General features: G+C 35.6%; 2 protein-coding genes across 2 annotated transcripts; one reads left to right on the top strand and one right to left on the bottom strand.

Annotated features, from left to right (window-relative positions):
- The first annotated feature begins 1,183 nt into the window (after window positions 1-1,183).
- On the top strand, window positions 1,184-17,627 carry LOC109191117 (zinc finger protein BRUTUS-like At1g18910). The gene is made up of 13 exons (XM_019341684.1): window positions 1,184-1,762; window positions 7,568-7,786; window positions 8,944-9,138; window positions 9,219-9,568; window positions 9,898-10,126; window positions 10,386-12,079; window positions 12,450-12,668; window positions 12,756-12,893; window positions 13,925-14,159; window positions 14,245-14,304; window positions 14,939-15,010; window positions 15,096-15,215; window positions 17,165-17,627. The coding sequence occupies exons 1-12, from the start codon at window positions 1,505-1,507 to the stop codon at window positions 15,195-15,197; spliced, it is 3,771 nt and encodes a 1,256-aa protein (XP_019197229.1). The 5' UTR covers window positions 1,184-1,504; the 3' UTR covers window positions 15,198-15,215; window positions 17,165-17,627.
- Window positions 17,215-18,713, bottom strand: LOC109191118 (LOB domain-containing protein 27). Its single transcript, XM_019341685.1, has 3 exons — window positions 18,444-18,713; window positions 17,409-18,305; window positions 17,215-17,320 (listed from the first exon to the last, which is right to left on the bottom strand). Exons 2-3 carry the CDS (start codon window positions 18,275-18,277, stop codon window positions 17,215-17,217), a joined length of 975 nt encoding a protein of 324 aa, XP_019197230.1. The 5' UTR covers window positions 18,278-18,305; window positions 18,444-18,713.
- Between the last annotated feature and the right edge of the window lie 1,908 nt (window positions 18,714-20,621).

The raw sequence follows: 20,621 nt of genomic DNA, 5'->3' as shown, positions 1-20,621 counted from the left end.
AAATGTATAAAAAAAATTTAAAAGTGACACGTGTCAAGCTTGGAATGAATTAACCTGCTATACAAGTTGATTTGGACTCAATTAAATTATTTTACAGGTTTAAGAGCACTGAATGGAGCTTTTTTTTTTTTATTTTTTTACTTAAGAGACCTAATTACACTATTTAAATGATTTAGGGATCAATTTGACACTTTTTTCAAAAATATTCTATTTAAGTCAAAATCCCTTTTGGATTTTGGAAGCAGTTGATGGTAAGGGCATCCTCAATAGTTGGGGATTTTACCCCTAATTTTTGTGGGCCCCAACATCCACCTTATCATCAACTATCTCACTCAATCACAAAATCTCTTCTTCCCATTAGTTTTAAGTTTTTCACAACTTTTTGTGGACCCACCATTTTATCTCTATATTTTAATTATTTCTTTATTTATTTCATTTATAAATTTATAATTTTAGAGATAAACATAAATGATACGTAAAAATAATATGTAAATTAGCATACGTAAAAATTGCAAATAAAAAGTGTTAAAAGTTGTAAAAAATGTGTTATTTATAACAAATAAAATCATAATTATTAATTACAAAAATCATATGTAAAAATCATGATTATAGCAAAAATCATATTATTTTAATATATAAAATTATAACAATAATAAAAATTAAAAAAAAAAAAAAGAATAATTGGCAACGGCCTTCTGGCCGTTGCCAATCCAAAAAGCAACCATAGTCAATTAATTTCAGAGTGGCCGCCAGTTGGCGGCCACTCTGAAACGCCTTGGCGGGCGCGTGTGTTACACGCGCCCGCCAGGCTGAAGGGTGAGACGCACCTGCGCGTCTCACCCTTCTTTTCTTATTTTTTTTTTTTTTAAAATTTCTGACAAATTTTTTGTTTTTGCAGGAGAAAAATGTGGTATGTTTTTTTGCTTCCCATTAGTTAACAAATTAAACATGGAGATTTTATTGTTCCAAAATGAGGAAAGATCCCCCTAATGGGGATGCCCTTAGTTAACAAATTAAACATGGAGATTTTATTGTTCCAAAATGAGGGAAGATCCCCTAATGGGGATGCCCTAATAAGAAGTCATATATGGCAGAGTGCAATGGGACCCACGCAGCGTTGTGCGTGTGGTTTGCGCACGGTCTCACACTCTCTTCCCGGGAGCCCCAACAAAAAAAAAAAAAAAAAAAAAATGCTACAGGCGGCAATGGGAGTTAGGTATAACGTCTCAATCCGCCACAGAGGCACCACAAATCTTTAATCTTTAATCAACTCAATTCTTCTAAACAATCGCAAAAACCCAAAACCCAATTTTTAAATTCCCAAAAAAATTGCGATTTGGACATGGGAGAGGCACCAACAACGCCTTCTTGCACAAAAAAAAACAAGACTGTGAGAGCCCACAAGCACCCATATATACTCCTCCACCTTCAATGTTGAAGCTTCCCCTTTGGTCTCTCTCGCCGTTGATGATAGGTGGTGGTGGTGGTGGCGCTGCGTCTGAAAATGGGCGGCGGAGAACCCGAGACGGAGGAGGATTTCCTGTCGCCTTCACTTGCTGCTCTCAAGCTGGTTGACTCCCCGATTCTTTTCCTCGCTGTTTTTCATAAGGCCCTGAGATCTGAGCTAGCTCAGCTCCGCCGCGTGGCGGTGGAGGCCGCCTCGGGGAATGGGTCCCTTGGCCTTGACCTCGTTGACGAGCTTAGAAGGAGGTTTGACTTCTTGAAACTAGTCTGTAAATACCATTGTGCTGCAGAAGATGAGGTTGGGCTTCTTACTTTTTCCATAAATTATTTATTACATATCTGTGCTAATTTTAGTTTTCTTATAATTTGGTTCAATGTATTTATTGATTAGAAATACAGCTAAAACAGAAAAGAAACTCAACAATTTCCACTTGCCAGTCTTAATTGCACAGTTTTACCCTTGCTGGGACTCGAACCGCATGCCTGCCACTTGTTAGGATTAAGTGTATAGCTTGTAGAGTTGTAGTGAGGATGGATTTGGCCCTATATTGCCATCACATTTTCTAGAGGTAGGGTGCTGGATTTGGCCCTTTACAGACCTCCACCCAATAATTCTCCCTAGCCACCATTCCACTAATTGCTAGACTTGGCCAGTTACCGGCTTCGGCCCAATACCTTCTTTATAGTTCAGCTACAAGAATCACTACTAAATCTCATCCTCAAGAAAATGTGTTGAAAATTAAGGACATGGTCAACCAGTAATAAAGAGGCTAGTACATGATTGTTCTTATTTGCTAACTATCATAACTAGAGTGCTTATGACTTATTTAAGCAAATGAAAATGTGAAGCTTTGGAAAGATTAAATAAATGGAAACACAAAACCTAGCAAACTAAATAAACAAAATAAAAATAAAAATTAAGGAACTAACCAAATTAGGAAGGCAGAGTAATTAGAAAACTGATAAGAAGATGGATGTAGAGCTTCTACACTCGGTTTCTTGATAACTATTTGTGCCTACTAGAAGTCCTTTTGTATTCTTTGTTTTCATGTATTTAATATTGTTTCAATTACGTTACCATGCTATATTTTTATGCCAATTAGTCATAAAAAAAATCCATTAAGATTATACATTAATGGTATAGGCTATCATGGTTTTTTACTATTGCTTAGAACCCAGGAATATTTTATCCTAAATGACTATGTGATAATTCAACCGAGTTTTGTTTTTGAAAATTACCTTCACGTATTAATATGTCAAATCAATGAATTTGATAGCTAAGCAAAAGCATGGATAGAGAATACAAGGAATTAAGCACAAACATATTGCAAGAAAGTGAGACATAGAAATAAATTAAATAAATAATAACAATAAGTCAATAATCCACTGGAGCCCTAGACAAAGTGTCCAATTCTTATGTTTTTGACACAAGACAATAAAATAAACAAGAGTTGTTGAAACATGAAAGATGAAATAATAAAACTGAGTGACAAAAGTAGACTTCTTGTTGGTTTTGGTTTTGAAATTAGCCATTCTCGTCGTTTAAAGTCGGTTTAGTTTAGTGGCGGAGCTAAGGGGGGTTGGCAGGGGCCCTACCCACCCTTTCTTTTTTTTTTTTTTTTTTAATACTATGTAAATATGAGTATTTGTAGTTATTATATGTGTTGAAGTTGAGGGACTGAAAGGCTTCGCGAGTGACAAATAGCCACTACCCTCTAGTTAGGCAAAACCAAAATATGTGAGGACCCAAAGAAATAGAGAATATGTCAATACTAATAATTGTATTTCTATGCATTGAACTAGACAAAGATCCTATATTTATAGAAACATCGGGCTAAACCCAGTAACCCACTCTTACTAGGAATAGGAATAGCGCTGTGGAAGACGCTAGGTGCCGCCTAGGCGGGCGACTAAAATCAAATAGGCTTCTCCGTGTGGATGTTGCAACTGTGACATCGACACTGTGGAGAGTGGTTGTGGCGATGGCGACTGTGTGAGTGGGTGGACGACGACGACTTGGCAAGGCTCAAGCTGATACATTTTTGGGTCAAAGATAAAGATCCTAGCCTCAAATGTTGCCCAATCTGCTCAAATTGATTTGAAATCAATTTAGTTATCTTATTTCCTATTTGATTTAGTTGCTCGTTTTTACTATAAGTATAGGGAAAAAGGTCAAATAAGCCCCTAAACTTTACACCAAAAGTCAATTATGCACCTAAATTTTTAAAATGTGCAAGTAAGCCCTCAAACATGTCAAATTGAGGCAAAGAGGCCCAAGAACAGGTAAATGACCTATAATAACAGGTCACTTAAGATCCGGTGGAATTTAGGCGAAAATCCGGTGGCGCCGGTCGCCTCCTCCGGCGAAAGGCGACCAATTGGTCGCCTTCTCCATGGAAGGCGACCAGTTGGTCGCCAAGGGAAGGCCTGGTCACCTTCTCCTGCAGGAGGTGACCAGATCTGGTCGCCTGTCGCCTTCCCTTGGCGATCAATTGGTCGCGTTCCATGGAGAAGGCGACCAGATGGTCGCCTTTTGCCGGAGGAGGCGACTGACGACGGTTTGGCCGTCGCCGGTAGCCGGATTTTCACCTGAATTCCACCGGATCTAAAGTGACCTGTTATCACAAGTCATTTACCTGTTCTTGAGTCTCTTTGCCTCAATTTGACATGTTTGAGGGCTTAATTGCACCTTTTAAAAGTTTAGATGCCTAATTAACTTTTGGTGTAAAGTTTAGGGGTCTATTTGACCCTTTTCCCATAAGTATATTTTAGAATATAGTATTAGTAGCAATAATCTCTGTTTCCTTTATGGAACACAATCTGTTATCCCTTTATATAGGGAAGTATTACATAGCAGCCTAAAGTAAGTTTGGAATTTGAATAAAATCAAAAGGAAATTTTCTTCCTCCAGTTTATGTTCTCTTGTTTTGCTCTGCCTTCACCATAGGGCAACCAACTTCTTCTTCTATTGGCCATCGACCTGTGACCCGAAGACAAACTTCTGACACATATCACAGGCTATGTGGACTGGAGTGCGGCTGTGGAGAGGGTTAGGGAGATTTGTGATGTTGGCATTTTTTTTTTTTTAGCCGTTTAGGGATTTTTAGTACTTTGAGGGATTTTGGAAATTGGTTTGTTTTGCTCAAAATGACGTCAAAATTACAAAAGAAAACTAGATGGGTTAGATGATAAATTTTTCAGATGGCTTCGGAAGACAATGCATTATACACAACCCTTGGGAATGAAGATGAAAGTGCTAAGGACGGAGCTGGACATGAACAACCCCAAAATAACTTGGCAACACAAGCACTCTAACACGCCAATAAGCCTTCTTCAAGAGAGGTAGAGGCAAAATGGAGCAGGAGTAGTAAAGTGATACAATAGAGTCCATAGTAATGAAGATAGCCCAAAGCAATGAAGAGAAACCCATAATAGTGAAAAGAATAAAATAAAACACTGGTTAGTTGTTGATAGTAACACTCCCCCTTTCTTGAAACTTGTGAAATAATATAATTGGCATTTGGAAATAAAATATAGTAATATCGAAATTACACACCCTCGGAGAATAAATATGACATAAGGAAACAAACATGTCAATACAAAAAATTGAACACCCTTAAGAAAGAAATTTGGCAACTGACCGAAAAGCCTCTAAAGTTCTCCAAAAAGACATTGTGAAAAGGGATTTTAAAAATCTTGTCGAAAAAGATTGTTTCTAATCAGAAAGATAAAACAAATGTTATAGGACACAAACTCTGATACCATGTTGAAATTGAAGGACCGAAAGGTCTTGGGAGTGGCAAATAGTCACCACCCGCTAATTAGGCAGAAGCAAAATATGTGAAAAACCAAAGAAAGATAAAATACATCAAAGCAAACTATGTGAAATCAAAGAAAGTGAGAATATATCAATAATAGTATTTTATATTTATGTGTATTGAATCCTATATTTATAGAAACACTGGGTTAAGCTTACTCTCACAAGAAATAGGAAACAAAGTGTTGAAGTCACTCCTACGAGGAATAAGACTATGGCTTCTTATTGTTGAACAATATGTAATATTGTGTATAAATATATAACCTTAGCGCCCTTGTAAAAGATAAGTTATTACTAATACAAGCTAATAATATCTAATAATATGTTTAAAAAAATTACAATCAAATGGTCAAATTTAAAAAAAAAAGTTATAATTAATTGAACAAATTCTAAATCAAATGAGTAAATCAAAATTTTTTTTTTTTTGGTGTAACATATTATGTGCATGTAGACTGTAGTTAATATATTATGTGCCTTCAATTTATTTACAGGCACATAATATGTTAATTGCATACACATAATTTTTGAACCAGCATCCAGAATACAAGGTGGATCCTGGTCTATGGTATAACAATTTGTTGATATAGAAACCTTAGGTTTAGCTCATTATGTGGCCCATAATATTCCTATATAAACATGTGTATCTTCTTGAATGTATGCACGCGCGTTATTAATATAATCATTATTCTTTCTCTAGTTTATACATATTAACTTATGGTGAGTAGTGATTATTTCTCTCCCATTAGATCTTTCAATCCCTAAATTTTCACATGGTATCTTAAACCTTGATTTATCCCAAAAAATTCTAATTCAAAAACCCTAGGAATTTAGGCATGAATAATAATGTTGCGCCTGTTAGAATCTATAATGTGCATGGGCGACGGAAGCAACAACCGGGGTGAACACAAAATGGACCGAACAAGCTTTGATACCACATTAGAATCTAAAATTAGGCCATGGTCACTCAACTGGGCTATTTCAAGAATGGCCCAGTTGGGGGAGTGTTAAGAGTCCTACATTGAAAAAGTAAGAGAGAATATATGCATTTATAAGGCCATGGGTTAGACTAGCTAATTGGGTGGATTCAATCTTGTAGTCTGGTTTGGCTCATGTGCATTATAGTCCAGTTGAGTGACCTTGGTCCAATCTTAGATTATAACATGGTATCAGAGCCTGTTCGGTCCACTTTGGGTTCACCCGGCCCGGTTGTTCACTTGAGTGGGAGTGTTAAGAGTCCGGTTTATAAGACCATTGGTTAGACGATTGGATTCAATCTTTTAGTTGGCCACTTGGCCCATGTGCATTATAGCCCAATTGATTGACCCTAGCCCAATATTAGTTTATAACAACACCAAGTCTGTATACTCTTCAAAATTAGCCATTGTTATGTGGCTCTAATTTGGACTTGAGTTTCTGTCAATAACAATGGCTAATTGTAAAGAGATATATGCAAGTACACCTCCCATATATGTACACCTCTTCAAATGAATTCATGCAATTAATGACTTCCTACCAGAAAACAAAGCACTCCAACATCACTAATTGAACTCCTTCACCAGATTTAAGCTGGAGAAGGTTTACGAACTTGTCTGCATCAAAGCTTGGCCTTACTGACACCCTCCACCGTGATGCTATTTCAACATCATCAATAATGTTGGCTTCACTGAAGCATTAGCCTCTGTTATCATCACTCATCGCTGCCATTAGAGGCTGAGTGTTTGTAGCTCAAGAATCAATATGCTGTGTGGCAAAGGGGCTGAAGGTTTGGGGCTAGGGGTGGTGCGGAAGAAAGAGGAGGATATCATTTCTTCCATTTTCCATTACCATTCCTGCAAGTAAAAATTTAAAAGAAAACAATATAAATTACCATGATTTCCATTCCTACCTTCAAAACTCTCTAACCAAATGTCTCCCAGAATGAGTCAATTTTAGTGGAGAATTTGATGTATAGAATAATAAAATATTCCTTATTGTTCAATTTTTGTTTAAATTTTTAAAAGACAACATAAATGCAGAGCCATATTTAAATTTGTTGCATGATCCTTTAGGTAGCTCTATTCCGTTGCCTTTCATAAAATTTTGGAATTCTTTTCCACAAAGAAAATGATTAATAATGGAATTGAAATCTTCATGGTTCAATTGAACTTGAGATTTCTTTATTTTCTGCTTGTTTCAATATCAATAATAATTGTTTCATCTAGTTTTAACCTTGATTCTTTTTTCAAAGATCAGTAACAATTCAAACAATGTTTGTCTCAAATGTTGATTTCAAATTTTTTTTGACAGGTCATCTTTCTTGCACTAGATGCACATGTGAAGAATGTGGTTTGTACATATTCACTCGAACATAGAAGCATAGATGATCTGTTTGTTTCTATCTTCCATTACTTGGATCTCCTGAAGAAGGAAAGTGAAACTTTGCTCAATTTGTTTAAAGAACTTATAATTTGCATAGGTACTTTGTGGACCATCATGAGTCAGCATATGCTGAAAGAAGAAGAGCAGGTATTCATTAACATTTCATTATGGAATAATTCCCCTTTTGATCCCTATTTTCTATTGGCTTTAATTGCTTCCTCCATTAAAATTTACTGCATGTTATCTTAATCTATGAAACATTGTCTGGCATTAGAGCATCACCACAACAAGCATTAAATAGTGACGGAATTTTCCTCAAGCTTAACAAATTTAATTCTATCTGTGATTAGGCCATCTTAAATTTATTCCCGAAGAAGCATAGTGTATTGTGAAAATAATGGTAAGCCCTTCATGAAATCTAATCAGTATCCTCACTGAGACAACAATGAAGCCAAGAGCACGTGCTTATGCAATATAAATCTTGTTATGGAATGTATTAGTATTATGAAAAGTATATATTATATTATGCAGTCTAGAGATTTATAGGGATTGGAGTAGGTAGTCATATGGAAACTTGTTTCTTTATTTGATGTCTTCTAGCATGGATTTATAGGGCTGTGTATTCTCTTTTTTAATGTACAGTATATTCAGAACTCCTCTTATGCAATATAAATCACATGGAAGTTCTAGCACAATAGTACACTATGCATTGAATTGGACTGCTGAGTTCAAAACTGAGTATTGTCCCATCTTCAGTTCACTGCTTTTAATTGAAAAGTCAACACAATTTGTATTGTATAAACTTGTTATGCCATGACCTATTATTCAATGTTTGAGCAATTGAAAACTATACAAAGGATGAAATTGCCATGTGTGCTGAATGTACCAAAGAGGAAAAGAAATAAGCTAAGCAAAAGAAAGATAATATATATTGAGAAAATTGAATAAGCCACATTTCCCTCTGTTTGGTTATGTGAGCACCATTTTTACGAATTACTAAAGAGTAACATTTTTGTATGTGTTTTTTTTTTTTTTTTTTTTTTTTTTTGCTGCAAATATGTAGATATGGAATTTATATGAGCTGGTTTCACATGATATTTTTATCTGATATTAAAATACCAAAAAAAAAAATAAAAATACTGCCACTGAATGCAATAGGTTTCCATGATATTATGTATAATTGAATATTTGAATAAGATTAAAGGTGAATACACCTCTGTTTGGATTTTTCTAAACATAGTTTTTAATAGGATTTTTTTGTCTTGTCAATTTCACAAAACACTCAAGCATGTTTTTGGCTGCAGATTTTTCCTTTGTTGGTGCAGCATTTTTCTCCCAAAGAACAGGCTAAGCTTGTATGGCAGTATCTGTGTAGTGTTCCTATTATTCTGCTGGAAGAATTCCTACCGTGGCTGACTACTACATTGTCTTCAGACAAAAAGAATGATTTTCTGAAATGCATATCGGTCATTGTACCCGATGAAAAACTACTTCAAGAGGTATGCAATACAACATATTATATTCTCTCAAACATCGTTGTTTGAATTCCTGACCTGGCCATTGATATCCAATCTCCTAGGTGGTCATCTCCTGGCTTGAAAGTAACAAAAGTTGTCCTTTTGAAGCACACAATAAATATGGAAAAGGCGCTCAAATTTATTCTGGACCAGCCAATTTCAAGGACATGCTCAAACTATATCCTCCAAAGATTCATTCCTCAGAAAATCAACTAAAAGGAACTTACTTGTGCCATCAAACTAGTACACATGGTCCTATTGGTGGTATTTGTCTTTGGCATGCTGCCATCAGAAGAAATTTCAAGGAAATTTTAGCTGAGTTACATCAATTGCAAAACTCAAGTTCCATTATGACCTTATCATCATTAGTAATCCAGTTAAAATTTTTTGTCGATATCCTTGCTTTCTACAGGTAACTAAAGTCATGACTTCTAAGGTTCAGTGTAATTTTCTGGTTCACATACCCTAACCTTTAAGTAAGCATATATTAGTTTTAGATTTTTTATTTAAACCTGTTGCCTTAAATAAATCCAATCTATCTTTCAATTTCAATTTATTCAACAAACCAAAATATTGACATGAGATGAGATAATGAGAAGTCTCTTTTGGGGCTTAATTATTTTTGCAAGAAGAAAAGCACATTACTCAAAATATAGGTAGATAGCAAAAAACAATTTTCATCTTTTTCTTTTTTTTTCTTTGTTTTCTGGGTCTCTCTAAGATATTGCTTTCTATTTGCAGCTATGCATTGGATAAGTTATTTTACCCCTTGCTAGAAGAAATTGCTGAGACTGGTCTGTCTCCTTTCTATGAGCATCTAATCCATGAAAGTCAAATTGAAGGTCTGACGAAGTTGCTATTTTCTAAACTGCAAGAGGGACTACAGAGCAATTTTATAGAAATGCTTTGTCAGGAACTAGAGTCTGTTGCAGGGTTGATCAACAAAAGATTGATTATTCTTGAAAAAGAGGTATGCCAATTTAGATATGAGTTGATTTCAGCATTTTCATAAGAAATTTTTGCAGGATCTGTTTCATTTGTTCTGTTCTTATTGACAAATCAATTCATTCAATATGATTTCTTAACATGAAGATGCTATTACTATTTTCCCTTCAGTACCTGAAGCTGTCATAAAGTTCTGCCTTGGTGTTCCTGGAGTGCCTTTAGTTGGTAATAATAAATAAATTGGACATTGATTCCTTTTTTTTTTCTTCTTCTGTTATGTACAGGTTATTTCATTGCTTAGTGAAACCTGCAGCCATGAATTGCAGATATGGTTATTATATAGCAGCTTGCATATGATGCCGCTTGGGTTGTTGAAGGGTATGGTTACCTGGTTCTCTTCTCATTTATCAGAGGACGAATACAAGGCTATTCTGAATAAAATAAAGATGGGAAATTCTGCAATGCATGGGCCCTTTGCATCTCTGTTAAGTGAGTGGATTCGGACAGGTTGCTCAGGCAAGATCTCTATTGAAAAGTTTGTAAAAGACTTGGAAGAACTATTCAGTAGCAGAAGCTATTTTTGCTCTGAACTGACCATGGAGAATTCTGGAAGTTCTTGTTCACAACTGGATAAGCAACCCTCTAACAAATGTTCTGCTGTTCCATTGGGTGCAAATTCTACCATGAAAGCCAACCACAATATGTGTAACACCTTGACCATGATTGACAATGTGTCTTATTCTAACGGTATCAGTCTGCATATGTTCTTCTCAGACACATTGAAGAAGTTGTCATCCCTTCCTGAAACTGTGGAGTGCAGCAGCTCTTGCACCTCTGTCAATCTTGACCTTAGACCAATGGACTGCTTCTATCTTTTCCACAAAGCTCTTAAAAAGGATCTGAATTATCTGGTCTTTCTCTCAGGTAAATTAGGTGAAGATGTTGGAATTCTTACTGATTTTCAAAGACGCTTCCAGCTAGTAATGTTTCTATTTCAGAACCATAGTAATTCAGAGGATGAGGTTGCCTTTCCTGCACTGGAATCAAAGGGAAAACTACAAAACATCAGCCACTCCTATGCAATTGATCATAGGTTAGAGGCTGAGCAATTCAATAAAATTTCAGTTGTTCTTGATGAGATCTTCAAGTTGCAACTTCAAGTGGATAAACTGGACCAGAGAATGTTGAAATACAGTCAGTTGTGTTTGAAGCTGCACAGCGCATGCATCTCCATGTGTAAAGTACTTTCGGACCACATGCATCGTGAAGAAGTTGAAGTTTGGCCACTGTTTAGTGAGTACTTTTCCATCAAGGAACAAGAAAAGATTTTGGGCCACATGCTTGGAAAAACAAATGCAGAAATTCTACTAGAAATGATTCCTTGGCTAATGGAATCTTTAACAGAAGAAGAACAGCATGCTATGATGTCATTGTGGCGCAAGGCCACAAAAAACACCAAGTTTGAAGAATGGCTCGGAGAATGGTGGGAAGGTATAAAGGAATATAGAACACCAAAGATAGAACATGGACCAAATGCTTCTCATCCTCTGGATATTGATCCTCTGGAAGTTGTATCAACATATTTGATGAAAGGCAGAGTTGAGCTTCAAGAAGTCTGCAGCAACAATGACACTGAACTGCAGAAAGATGGATATAGTGATTCTGAAATCAAAACACTTGGCTTTATTAGTACGAACGAAACACAAGTTTCCAATAAAAACCAAAGTAGTTATCAATCTCAGGAAATAGTTAAGCTTGCTAGTAAGATTGAGAAGAATAGGGACAGTAAAACATTTGATTGCACCATTCAAAATAACAGAGTGAGCCACATTGCATCAGAATCCCAAAAGCTGGAGGTAGAAGATCACTCTCTAGTGATCTCTCAAGAGGAGCTTCTAGCTGTAATAAGAAGAGTATCAAATGATTCTTCTTTGGATTCTAAGAAGAAACAATATATCATGCAGAGCTTGCTGATGAGGTAAGTGGGCTTTTCAAGCACTTGTCCTCTATTCTGTTTCTCAAGAAGTAGCTGAAGTTGCTTAAAAAATAAAATATTAGAATTTTACAACACCACCACTAGGAAGTGCTTTCTATTAGATCTAGATCTTTTTGTTCTTCCATGGTAATTGCTTGCAAAATATGCTCCCCTGGTATGAATGAATACTATGATATCTCTTATTTTGAGGTGGGTGAGGATGTGAGGGGTTAGCAATTAAACATTTTGGCCACTACTAGCCATGGAACTTGCTTCCTAAATTTTCTCCCTTTTTGTCTTTTCCAGACATTAGATAGATTCCATATGCACCCTCCATGGAGTTAACTATAGCTTTAATAATTGCTTCTTTCAGTCAATGGATTGTCACCCAAAAGAAATCTCATTCAGCGGCTGTTGCTACAAATGAAAAGGAAGAAGCACTAGGTCTATCTCCAGCTTATCAGGATTCACAAAATCTAGTTTTTGGCTGCAAGCATTACAAGAGGAATTGCAAACTTCTTGCTCCATGTTGCAATAAGTTATATACATGCATAAGGTGTCATGATGAGCTGACAGATCACTCTTTGGACAGGTGCGAATGGCTCAGGCTTACTCACATTTTTCCTGGTCTCTTGTTCTTTTTCCATCCATATTTCCATTCTTGTGATTATCCTTGCAGAAGAACTATTACCAAGATGATGTGCATGAAATGCTTACTAATTCAACCTATTGGTCCAAATTGTTCAACTCCAACTTGCAAGAAATTATCCATGGCAAGATACTATTGCAGGATCTGTAAATTGTTTGATGATGCAAAGTAAGATCACCAAAAACACTTATTCCATTCTGTTATGTTTACTTCATTTATAGATAGAGACTCTCATGATTATCTTGCCAATTTTGGGGAGATAAGTTTGTAATAACATGTGGTCATTACTTTTGCCATTATGCTGAGAATTATAAATCAGTCTTTGTTCTTACATCACAATCTCAAGCTTTGAATGAAAAGGAAGAAAATAAATTATACCTTTTTTCCTGTTGCCTTTCAGATTTCAAATTTCTTAGCTAAGTGTCATTCTTGTTGATCATATTCCTTGTTAAGATTCCTAAAATTTCTAGAGCCCACTCTATTTCAATTTAAAAACCGGAGTTGTGTTCAGCTTACTAAAAAGGAAATATGTCAGAAATTTGGTGCTTGTTTAAGATGAACTTTAAGTTATTAGTGTTTTTTGTTTTTGTTTTTGTTTTTTTTTTCTCTGACATCCCTATGTGCATGCATCATACATATACTTTTATAATGGATTTACTTTTAATTGACTTTGCATATTTGCAAAATGAAACAAAAGAAAAAATGTTATACTACACTCTTTGTCCAAAATTAAGTGTGTGATGATTCCATTCTCCAGATTATCTAGTCTAGTTCATATGAAAGTGTTAAGAGTCCCACATTGAAAATATAAGAGAAAACATATGGGTTTATAAGGTCATGAGTTAGACTAGCTAATTGATTGGATTCAATCTTTTAGTGTGGTTTGGCCCATGTGCATTATAACCCAATTGATTGACTTTGGCCCAATCTTAGATTATATAATAATAACATGGGTTATTTTGCAACATCTCTTATGAAGTTGTGATGCTCTAGTATAAACCGGGGAAACAAAATTTACTTTTTCCTTTTGGTTTCTCCCTGAAATCAATTTTAATCTCTAATGCTTATCTTTTTAAAGTAAATATATATCTAGTATAAAGTAACTTGATTGTTCCTCCTATTCATCTGACCAAATTTGTATTATAATCATATTACTCTTCCTAACTCTACTTTTATCTCATTTCTTGTGTGATGAACAGGCAAATATATCACTGCCCTTACTGTAATTTGTGCCGTGTTGGGAAAGGATTGGGCATTGACTACTTCCATTGTATGAATTGCAATGCTTGTATGTCACGGTCCCTTAGTGTGCATGTATGCAGAGAAAAGTGTTTTGAAGATAACTGCCCAATTTGCCATGAGTATATTTTTACTTCAACCTCTCCAGTTAAAGCACTTCCGTGTGGTCATGTGATGCACTCGTCATGTTTTCAGGTATTCACCAGATAGTTTCCAGTTTACCTCAAAATAATGCATCCTTTTAATAGCTGATGATTTCCTTTTCTGTTTTTTTACCAAGGACTACACTTGTACCCATTACATTTGTCCGATCTGTAGCAAGTCGCTTGGGGACATGCAGGTATATACAAATGTGTTTATATATTCATAATTTTGTTAATCTTAAAAAGATTCTTAGGCTATTATAATAAAAGATCGTCATATTACATGACTACAAAATGCCGAGTTTATTCAGTGTAGTAGACACATTTTAAATCTCTGTTGGATCACTTCCCTTTCACATTTACAACCATGCTTTTTAACTGTGGTCTTGGAAAAATAAATGTTTATATAATAATGGATATACAACTGTAACTGAATATGAGCACTGTACATGAAAACTTCAAGTGACCCATTGAATGACCTTACCTAGGATGTTGCTGATTTGGAAACAGTTCCTTAACATTGTTCTTTACTTTTCTTCTGCCTACACTTGTGTGAGACTCTTTCCCACCACAGTGGCACTGTTTTCAAATGGTTGTTTGAAGTTAGAGAGCAGAATAGGCGAGGAGATGATAAACTATAATAACCTGTCATTTATATTGCCATTTAACTCAAAAACTACAGAGTAGTCCTTCAGAAAGGTTGTGGAAAAAAAAAAAAAAAAAACAAAGAGGACATCAAATGCAAAAAGCCTTTACGTAACATGTGTCGTGTAGTCCTTACTTACATGCTGGTCGCTGTCTCATCTAAAAAGAAGTCGTATCTGCTTTCAGGTTTATTTTAAGATGTTGGATACATTATTGGCTGAGGAGAAAATTCCTGAGGAGTATGCTGGCCAGACTCAGGTTCACCTATTGCAGTTTCTCGGTTGACTAGCTGGAATATCAGCTGTCTTGGATTTTCTAAAATATTCTTGTGCTGGTTATGCAGGCTATACTGTGCAATGACTGTGAAAAGAGAGGTACTGCTTCCTTCCACTGGCTCTATCACAAGTGCTCTCATTGCGGTTCATACAATACAAGACTCATATGACCTGCATCCACAGTCAGTGTAAGCAATGAATTCTATAGATGCACAATAGACAATATAATCATTGTAATATATCTCCTTGAGTTATTGCAACAACTAAAATAATCTTCACTTTCATTTTTAATTAATCCTATACACTTGGTTCCATCATTGTTATTCACTTATTCTCAGAAGTCTAAGAAGCACTAACACTGTCAATAGGTTGGGTAATCATGCCTAGACTCTGTTAATGCTGCCATGTCTCCATGTGCCTAGATGTTTTTTTCTTTTTTATTATTATTATTATATTATTATTAAGTTCCTAACATTCTGGGTACTACTGAGGATTCCCTAACCCACATTATACAAGACACTTGTGCTAGGTATGCTTCCTCCCCTTTCAGTGACAGATATAAGACAATTTTGGGAACTAGGAAGTACAATAGTACATTATATTATATTATATTTACTCGATCATTAGTTAGCATGATATGAAGAGACGAAGAGTATTCAAACACAGTTGTTACTAGTAATATCTACTCGATCATAAGAAAACCTTCATCTATGCCTTTGATCAAGTAATACACCAACTCAGAGGTCTTTTTGTTTGTTTGTTTGTTTGTTTTTTTTTTTGTTTTTTTTTTTCCTGAAATCCATCATTCCATCAAAATTCTCATTCACTGACTTAATAAATTGTTTATTGAAAATAGTGGAGGAATGTTATGGTCTAAGTCACGGGCAGAAGGATTAGGAAGAAGTGTTTTGCCACTCTTAGTCCCCTTATTGAAAAGCTCGGTTTGCTTGAGATCCCAAAACTCCCTTAGTCCCCTTTTGGTATTTAAAATTCTGCTTCCCATTAATCCAATGAATTCTCCCTTTTTATAATAGGGAAAATACAAGACATCAATAACTAATAGTCACCAAATAACTGGAACACCTAAAAGACTAAGACCACCAGCTATTAAGCAATTCTAATCTAACTAAAACATCTATTAAATAATTGATAAAAGTATTGTTTCCTTCCTGCATCATACCCATGTCCCCAACCCGCATCAAGGAACTGCCAATCATAGTTTTTCCTTTTCCTAGTAGCATTATGGAAGACAAAGGACTTATATCTCTGAAACATCCTATCTTCATTTGTTCACCTCTTAATGCTCCTAAGCTTTGAACTTCCAACATATTGTTTTGTACACTAGATTTCAATTAGCATGCAGGAAGTCCTGTTCATTCTCTGCATTTATCAGGCATCCCACTATTTATACAAAGGAAACTCAAACTTTGGCTGCTAGCAATCATTCTACAATAGGGACTTCTAGACTTGTAGATGTCAGAGCACCTAAGAGACACATACAGGATTAATGCTCCTTGATCTTCTCCTGAATAAACATTTTGCCGTGTTGACTCTCTACTACTATATACTCTCTTTGTAAACCTGCCTGCTTTCCTGCCATCAGTAGATGTCTGATGGTCATAGTTGTACAACATTGGCAGCGTATTATGTTAATGGAAAAATCATTTAAGACCATGGAATTGTTGACATGTGATAAGAGAATGAAGAATCTATGAAAACAAATAAAGATGAAACACATGGAGCACAGAATTCATGAAATACAAATGGAAATTGTACATTGCCTGATCTGCACAGCTACCAATTTCTGTAATACTACCACAATAATGAAATTGGGCTTGATGGTTTCTGATACTGACCATTATAGAAGTTACCCAGAGAAAAAATGGAGCTTAAATTTTCTGAGCAGCTGATTATGAATATGGTATGCATATCTGCAGCTCATATTTTGTTGATTCCCACTTTATAGATAAAAGAGAAATTCCATATAGGGTATTTATGGCAATTTTAAGTTACATGCATAGTTGTTACTGAATCAAGGAGAAGGGTGATCAAAAAGCAAGCAATAAAAATAAAAATAGGAGTATAAAGATTAAATTGCTGAACATACTCTGATATTCTTTTATTTCTGTTTGAACAGCATCAAATCTGTGTCACTCTTGCTATCTTTCTTCTTACTCTGGATGGTTTCTACAAGTTGACACTAGTGAGACTGAAACAAGCTGCTGCGCTCTTTAATTCATTCTCGGAAACATGCTCAACAGATTGTGCTATATCTTTCAATGATGATTCGGAGCTGCATAAAGTGGCATGAAGAAAGCTTCAGCATGTAATTTGTGAATTTGAAGCAATTGAATGTAATTAGGGTGAAGAGAGTGTACTACCTTGATTCATATGCTTCCTTGGAGTCAATGTAGGATTGTCTATCATCAATAGTATCAAAAAACGGATGTATCTCGTCGTAATCTTGAATGTTTTCTTCTTGTTGTTGTATAGTGATGGGCTGTGCAGTCCCACTCCCCATTTGTGGTTGCATCATCATTGGATTGACAGTATTGTTGTTGTTGTTATTGTTATTGGTATTACTATTACTATTAGTGAAATGTTGTTGAATCCATAAAGAATTGATGTTATTGTTGTCTTTAGAATTGACATAGGTAGTAGCATTGGAGGTGTTATAAGCAGCATTGGAGTAGGAGGAGGGATGGGAAACAGGAAAAGCAGCAGCATTGCAATATTGGGGAGGAGGGTCTTGATGGAAAAGCGAGAAGCCGGGGGCATTGGTGGGAGGAGAAATGGGAAGAGGAGGAGGCAAGGTCCCCAATTGCAAGGGCAGAACAGAATCAGTGGTGGGGCCGGGGCCGGTCGACGAGATCTCCTGCTGCTGCTGCTGTTGCTGCTGATTGTGCTGTCGGTAGAACGCCAATTGTGCCTGAACAGCCTGGAGCTCCTCCTCGGCGAGCTGAATCTTGAGCATGAGCTGTTGTATCTCGGCCACACATCCATAAACTGGGTATTTGGCACGGGCGTTAGCTTGGTCAATTATAGACTTCATGGCCACGCCTCTCTGGCTAGGATCAATTTGCTTAAGTATTTTGATAATATTGCTTACCCCAAACAGCCTGTGTGCATTTTGAAACATGTTAGGTTGATCAGCAGGGAAATAGGGTGCCAAAGGGCAGTCAACTTTGCACCGCCTCCTCTGGTACTTGCAAGAGGCACAGGCCTGGCTCGTGCCGCCCTTCCGAGTCATCGTTGCAAAGCATCAAACCAACAATCAGGTAAGACCCTTCAAATCTCAACCCATGAATATGAATATGAATATGAATATGATGATAATGTTATTGTTTTGTGTATCAAATATCAAATTTTTTTGTTCTTCAATTCAAAAAAAAAAAAAAAAAAAAGAAGAATTTTGGGAGATTTGGAGATGAGAATTAAGGTGGTGGGAATGATGAATGATGATTAAGGTGGTGGAAGAGAAGAGAAGATGAGAGTATGTGTTTGTTTTCTTGTGTGTTGTGTTGATCTGTACAAGTCTGATTGATTAATTGCGGATTTTACTGAGGGAAAAGACTGAGTAAAAAGAATTTGGGTGTAAAAAGCTATATTGGTGGGGATGGTTTTGTGAGTTTGAACTGCAATGCAATATACCTTAATCTCTTTATGTTTTTTACTACTTAAACTTATTCACTTTTAATTTACTCACTTATTCAACTGCCTTTTCTTTTCTTTTTGGAATTTTTTGGCTAAGAAAGAGTCCTAAATCTTTTGGCCACATCTCTTCTCTAACAGTCTTAACAAACAACATGCATTTGCAATCTTCAAATCTTGGCCTAAGCTATCAAACTTTCTAACTTTAAAATTGTTAAATAGATCACTGAATTTATTGTTTTTGACTTCTTGTATAATTGGGTCACTAAACTTAAAATATGTGCAATTAAACTATTAAACAAGTAAAATAAGTGCAATTGGATTTTTTTTTTTTTTGACCTATTGAACTTTTTTTTTTTTCAACATGACCTATTGAACTATTAAACAAGAAAAATACGTGCAATTGAAGTATATATTTTTTTGGGTGCATTTTGGCCTAAAATATTTCAATTCTCTTTCCAACTAGTACAACATATGAAAGGGAAAATGGCAATTGTTATATCGTGGATCCTGATTTAGATTATGTACTTATAATGTGTGTGTGTGTACTGTTGTAAAAATCGGCCTAGGCAGCGCCTAGGAGCCCCTAGGCCATTTCGTTTTCACTATTTGGCACAGAAAAATCAGTCGGGCACCTAGGCGCGACCGGCTATGCAAAGTGCATTTTGGCCTAAAAATATTTCAATTTTTCTTTCCAACTAGTACAACATGTGAAAGGGAAACTGGCAATTGCTATATCGTGGATTCTGATTTAGATTATGTACTTATAGTGTGTGTATAACCACTGTTGTAAAAATAGGTTTACACTCCTAGGCCGTTTCGTTTTCACTATTAGGCACCAAAAAATCGACCGGGCGCTTAGGCGACCAGCTAGACGGTGAAATCGGTCAAAATCAGTCAAAATTGACCTAGTTAGCCAACTCGGTCGAGTAGGTCGATTTTGACCGATTTCGTTAGCCAACTCGATTGAGTCGGTCGATTTTGACCGATTTCGTCTGATATCGACTACCGATTTCGTCTGATATCGTCTAGTTCAGTCGTATGTAAATTAGTTTGATACTTTGAATCTTTGTATAATTGAAGTATTTGAATATTTCATATTTGAGTATTTTTATTTTTTTAATATTGTTTTGATGTTATGACTTATTAATTATCATTATTTCATTTATTTGGATGTGTTATTTGATTGAATGTTGAAAACAACCTCATTAAAATTATCAAATTGCAAGTCTGTCATTATCTTTTTGGCGCCCACCTAGCGCCTACTGCAACTATGTATATAACAAAGATCAAATGCGGAGGAAGTCTCCAAGTAAAACATTGGATAGCCATGAAATCCATTTGTCCTGTCAAGATCAACCGTCCTAGAATTAACATAATTTTTTTTTTTAAAAAAAAAATACGGTAGCATTATATAATTTTGTGTATTGTTGAAAGCATAAGGTGCATCATTTTGACACTTGTGCTTCAGTTCTAAACTTGAAAATTTAAGGTGCGTAATGGTAAAGTTTAATTAAATCATATCCATTAATTACAATTATTTAGATATAACTAGGGTGATCTCACTGGATCCTTAACACACATACACACATATATATATATAACTGGACTAATTCTAAGTCCACAAACTCCTCCAATTGTTATTGAATTGTGTGGACCACGGTCCAAAAACGACGTCAATTTGTTTAATTTTATTTTTTCGCGTGTCCAACTGTAACATACATTTTTATAACTCATAATGTACATTATTTTAAAGGATAATATACATTTATTTAAAACATAATGTACATGATATTACCTCAGATGTTTCATTATTCTAACACGAAATGTACATTATTTTAACACATAATGTACATTATTTTAAAGTATAATGTATATTATTCTAACACACAATGTACATTATTTTAACTCATAATATTCACGCCGATATTTTGGACCGTGGT

This window comes from Ipomoea nil, unplaced genomic scaffold (assembly GCF_001879475.1).
Source record: "Ipomoea nil cultivar Tokyo-kokei standard unplaced genomic scaffold, Asagao_1.1 scaffold1617, whole genome shotgun sequence".
Lineage (NCBI taxonomy): Eukaryota > Viridiplantae > Streptophyta > Magnoliopsida > Solanales > Convolvulaceae > Ipomoea > Ipomoea nil.
Note: the sequence above shows the minus strand (reverse complement) of the source record. Positions and strands in the feature narration are given on the sequence as shown.

Excerpts from the sequence above, each read along its gene's own strand:
- LOC109191118 (XM_019341685.1), bottom strand. The coding sequence starts at position 18,277 with ATGACTCGGAAGGGCGGCACGAGCCAGGCCTGTGCCTCTTGCAAGTAC. Across the intron at positions 17,321-17,408 it reads AAGGAAGCATATGAATCAAG|CTCCGAATCATCATTGAAAG; the intron begins GTAGTACACTCT and ends CACTTTATGCAG.
- LOC109191117 (XM_019341684.1), top strand. The coding sequence starts at position 1,505 with ATGGGCGGCGGAGAACCCGAGACGGAGGAGGATTTCCTGTCGCCTTCA. Across the intron at positions 9,139-9,218 it reads ATGAAAAACTACTTCAAGAG|GTGGTCATCTCCTGGCTTGA; the intron begins GTATGCAATACA and ends CCAATCTCCTAG. Across the intron at positions 15,011-15,095 it reads AGTATGCTGGCCAGACTCAG|GCTATACTGTGCAATGACTG; the intron begins GTTCACCTATTG and ends CTGGTTATGCAG.